General features: G+C 44.3%; 1 protein-coding gene across 1 annotated transcript; it reads left to right on the top strand.

Annotated features, from left to right (window-relative positions):
- Nucleotides 1-450: 450 nt before the first annotated feature.
- Nucleotides 451-1,542, top strand: LOC104838548 (2-oxoglutarate receptor 1-like). Its single transcript, XM_010578334.1, has one exon. It carries the CDS (start codon nucleotides 451-453, stop codon nucleotides 1,540-1,542), a length of 1,092 nt encoding a protein of 363 aa, XP_010576636.1.
- Nucleotides 1,543-4,890: the final 3,348 nt, after the last annotated feature.

Below are 4,890 nucleotides of genomic sequence, written 5' to 3'. Positions count from 1 at the left end.
GCACAAACCCCTGATTACTTCAGATTAATGAAGATAAGATATGGGTACGGTTCTACTTTCTGAAAGGCTAAGACTAATTCACGGTTTTGCAAAATCTAAGCCCAAACGTGCTCTAGCTCTCCAAATGTGTGCTTCCTATTCCTGAAGGTTTGCAGATAAGCAGTAATTATCTTCTTCAACGTAGGAGGTTAAATAAAGCAAGAGTAAAATTAATCATTATCAAAATTAAACATAAAGGAGAGGGAAGGGTGAAATTAAAGATTTGAGTGGGGTTATCTAGGTCAGAGCTGGGTACGTTAGCAAATCCCCATTCCCTCCCTCTACTACGCCTTGTCAAACACACGACATTTGCTCCAGTGCCAAAAGATTTAACTGAATGCATTTGTCCCAACAAATCAATTAAAACTAAACATCTGATTTTTGTAAAGCTTTAAGAAGATTTCTGCAAACATGGCATCTGAATGCACCAGCAATTTTACTACCCTGCCAGGCTGCGCACACCCGCTGACAAGCTGCAAGGATGAAGATTTCTTACAGGTGAAATCCTATGTCTCCATCCTTTACGGCCTAATCTTCCTGGTGTGCTTCCCAGGCAACATCGTGACAATTCTTGTTTACTTTGTCAAGATGAGGCCCTGGAAAAGCAGCACCATCATGATGTTAAACCTGGCTATCACTGACCTATTATATGTAGCCACGCTTCCTTTCTTTATACACTACTCTGCTAATGGAAATAACTGGATTTTTGGAGACTTCATGTGCAAGTTTGTTCACCTTTGTTTCTACTTCAACATGTACAGCGGTATCATCTTCCTTAGCTGCTTCAGCATCTTCCGCTTTTTTGTAGTTGTCCACCCAATTAAATGCTTTTTTGTTCAAAACCGGAGATGGGCAGTGGTGACTTGCACAGTAGTTTGGACGATTTCCTTGGCAGCCGTCAGCCCCTTGGGCATCTTGATTGCCACGAGGCAGACGCAGAACAGGACGATCTGCCCGGACCTGGCTGCCGCTGAGGACCTTGACACTAGTCGGTGGTATAACTGGCTGCTGACTGGCCTGGCCTTCTTCTTGCCCTTGCTGACGGTGACTCTGTGCTACACGCTCATTATTTACACCTTGGCTATCGGGCCCCACACGCGGGCTTGCTACAAGCTAAAGGCTCGCAGACTCGCTGTCATCCTCTTGGTGGTCTTCTATGTGTGCTTCCTCCCCTACCACATCTTTCGAGGGATTCGGCTGGAGCTCCGAGTACGACTGGTTAGCTGCCACTTGAAGAACACAATCCTTCTTATGTTCATTATAGCTAAACCTTTAGCAGCGTTAAATACTTTTGGAAACTTACTGCTCTACGTAGTGACGGGAGACAACTTCCAGCAGGCGATCCTCTCGCTCCTCAAGTTTCAGACAAACAAGAACTTGAAGAGACTGATGCCATCAAAGAGTCACGGAGGAAGGGTCCAAACCAGCCCTCAACCAGCCAGTCACAGCCTCCCTGCCATCAGAGTACTCAGGTTAACCCTGCCAGCGCCAAAGGAGAGTTAATCTGTTCTGTGTTTTGGAGTTACAAATGGATCATCAAAAGAGAAAACTTATAATTTAAAATAAAAAGCTTTCAATAAAATATTAAAAAATTTAATGTGAAGCTTCTCAGAAATTTCTCTGCATTTTTTTCCTGAATCCTTGATACCTCTTTTGGAGACAACAGTTCCAGAAAAAAACAGTTGCTTATTAGTGGCATATACAGATTCAGGGTGGGAGTAATTTAATTTAATTTTAGTAACTTAGAAGTTAAGTGTCTAGTCTAAGCTAGGTGCCTGCCTTTGACTTGTTTCCTAAGCAATGGGGGTAAGACCCTCCAGAGGGCAATTCATCACACCTGTCTTAGACCTGTAGGAGGTTCATCTCACCTCCCTGGAGACACTGATGGGGTAGGTGTATGCATATAAGCTAATCACCTTGTTCTCCCTTTATAATTTTCCATTCTAATGGAGAGAAATAAGCAGTTTCAGAGTGTGATTCACCTAATTATTCTTGATGCCTACATTTGGACAAGATGAATCATGACCTAGAAGTGCCTGTTTCCCTCCATTGACCGTAAAAGGTAAGTAGATCAGACACAGACCCAAATGTTCATGCCTGCCTTTACACAGCTGAGGCCCAGCTTAGCGCAGGGTGGGATGGATCACTCTCCAGAGGTGGCTAAAAGGGGGGCTTACACAATAAGACCCTGTTCAGTGCCTTCAGCGATTGCCTGAAGATTAATGGTGCAATAATACAAGACCACTCCTTAAATGTTTTCCATACTACTAACTGTAATTTCTGCATTAATTTTAGTCCAGAGGTGAGAAGTGAATGGATGCATAAATGTGCCAGAGTCATCGAATCACAGAGTGGTTTGGGTTGGAATGGACCTTTAAAGGTCATCTAGTCCAACCCTCCTGCAACGAGCACGGACATCTTCAACTAGATCAGGTTGCTCAAAGCCCCGTCCAACCTGACCTTGAATGTTTCCAGGGATGGGGCACATAACACTTCTCTAGGCAACTTGTTCCAGTGTTTCACAACCCTCATCGTAAAAAATTTCTTCCTTATATCTAGTCTGAATCTACCCTCTTTTAGTTTAAACCATCACCCCTTGTGCTATTGCTACAGGCCCTATTAAACAGTATCTTTCTTCTAAGCCCCCTTCAAGTATTGAAAGGCCACAATCAGGTCTCCCTGGAGACTCCTCTTCTCCAGGCTGAACAACCCCAACTCTCTCAGCCTGTCCTCACAGCAGAGGTGTTCCAGCCCTCTGACCGTTTTTGTGCCCTTCCTCTGGACCTGCTCCAACAGGTCCATGTCTCTCCCATACTGAGGACCCCAGAGCTGGACGCAGTACTGCAGGTGGGGTCTCACCAGAGCAGAGTAGAAGGTCAGAATCAGCTCCCTTGACCTGCTGGCCACATTTCTTTTTATGCAGCCCAGGACACAATTGGCTTTCTGGGCTGTGAGAGCACACATTGCCGGCTCATGTCCAGCTTTTCATCCACCAGTACTGCCAAGTCCTTCTCTGCAAGCCATAGAAAATACAAAGTCATTTTCACCCATTTCTTTACTCAGTGAAGCTCTGCTTGGTCACACCAGGTGAGGAACAGCTTTGAGTAATAACACATCTGACAGGCAATACGGGCTGTCTCACAGGAAAAAAAAATAGACTCAGAGGAAAATGTGAGTCCAGTACTTGCAGATATCATCTAGAGAGGTCCCAGGACCAGCTGAGGTACCCAACCAACAGCAATGCAAAACTATTAACAACATAATATTCAGAGCCCAAAAGTATAACCACAGAGTGAATCCTCCAATATATTTTTATAACAACCTTATTTCATGTTTCATTACTTTTGGTCTCCACTCCAAAATGTCCATTAATCAATGGCAACACATGCTGCTGCAAGGCTCTCATGCGACCGTTCTCCTTATCCAATCCCTCTATGCATGGCCTGGTCTTCAAGTGACCACCAGACCAAGACCACCAGACCACCATTCCCATTAAGCACACGCCTGAGTGACTGGCAGACAGCCTGTGACTCTTCTGTGGCCTCTCTCAGGGCCAGCCTGGGGAGAACAACAAGCAACAGCAAGCAACGGGTGTGTTGAGGGAATGAGAGGAGATAAGAAACCATCACTGACATAGGAAGGAGCAAGATGGGGAAAGGAAGAACAGTGTTTGTCTGGGATAGGGTAGAAGATGGGCTGTGAAGGAAAAGTTCTGGCAGAAAGCAGAGGAGGAAGACATTTTCTGGCAGAAATAGTCCATTTGATTTTAATCCTTAAGTATTCATCAAGGTAACTTTTAAAACTGCATGGTGCAGCATGATCTCCTCTCCTCTGTGACCACTATCCATCCTCAAATTGTGGATAAGCAATTTAGGTGAAGAGCGAAGCTCACCTAACGCAGGCCTGGAGAGATGTTTCATGAGGCAAACATCCAAAAAAATGTAAAGAAAATGCCTTCCACCCCACAGGCTACATTGGTTTTGCCAGTCTCCAAGGGTCAACACCACCTTTTCTACCCCACTTCCAGTGCTGCTCACAGCCACTTGCTCCTGAGACACCAGAGGCAGCTGATCTACCACGAGAAGGCAATTCTGAACATGGCATCTTAGCTGGTTTTTCAGTTTAGGGTGTCCAATCAACAAACCACAAAGTTTTTTTTAGCAAAATCAGGCTGCTGATACATTATCTGTTAAGCCTCTACTGCATATAGACACAAGAGTTTTATTCACTCCAATTGAGTCCTACCTTAACATCTACATTGTGGAGTCTGGTTCTTCTGGTGTTTGAGATGATAGATAGAAAAGGAACTGCCTCTGGTTTTGCAACAATAAAGGAGCAGGTTTTGCTTTCAACTTTGAATGAAGCTCTGTATTAGTCCCCTTTCAGCTCTACTTGATATTTTCTGGATAAATTACTCATCACATTGCTTTGTTCTTATATCCAGGCTATGTACTCTTTTTTTAAATGCAAGATGACTGGAACATCTTCAGTATAGCATCGTTGCCTGGAATGATCTGGGCAGGTATCATCCTGAGCTGGCAAGGGGATGAACCAGATCTTGGTTTCTCATATTTTTCTACAAACTGTGAAGAACAAACCCATAAGCTACTTTATTATAAATGGTACATTTACAATTTCAATTGAAGTCATAAAAAAAGAGAAAAAGAGATCTACAGAAGAGTCCTGCCTGATCAATACTGGCCTCTCACTTTCCTATTGCTCCATGCTGCAATAACCTACCCCTTTTACATGTCTTCTGTGGGTACGTACTTGCATTTTTCTCCTGCCCTCGACTCCCGCTGCTTCTCTGCGTGTCTGCCACGCTGATCGCTATAGGGCCATAACTGTTGG

The sequence above is a fragment of the Haliaeetus leucocephalus genome, unplaced genomic scaffold (assembly GCF_000737465.1).
Source record: "Haliaeetus leucocephalus isolate CR32 unplaced genomic scaffold, Haliaeetus_leucocephalus-4.0 Scaffold626, whole genome shotgun sequence".
Classification (NCBI taxonomy): domain Eukaryota; kingdom Metazoa; phylum Chordata; class Aves; order Accipitriformes; family Accipitridae; genus Haliaeetus; species Haliaeetus leucocephalus.
Note: the sequence above shows the minus strand (reverse complement) of the source record. Positions and strands in the feature narration are given on the sequence as shown.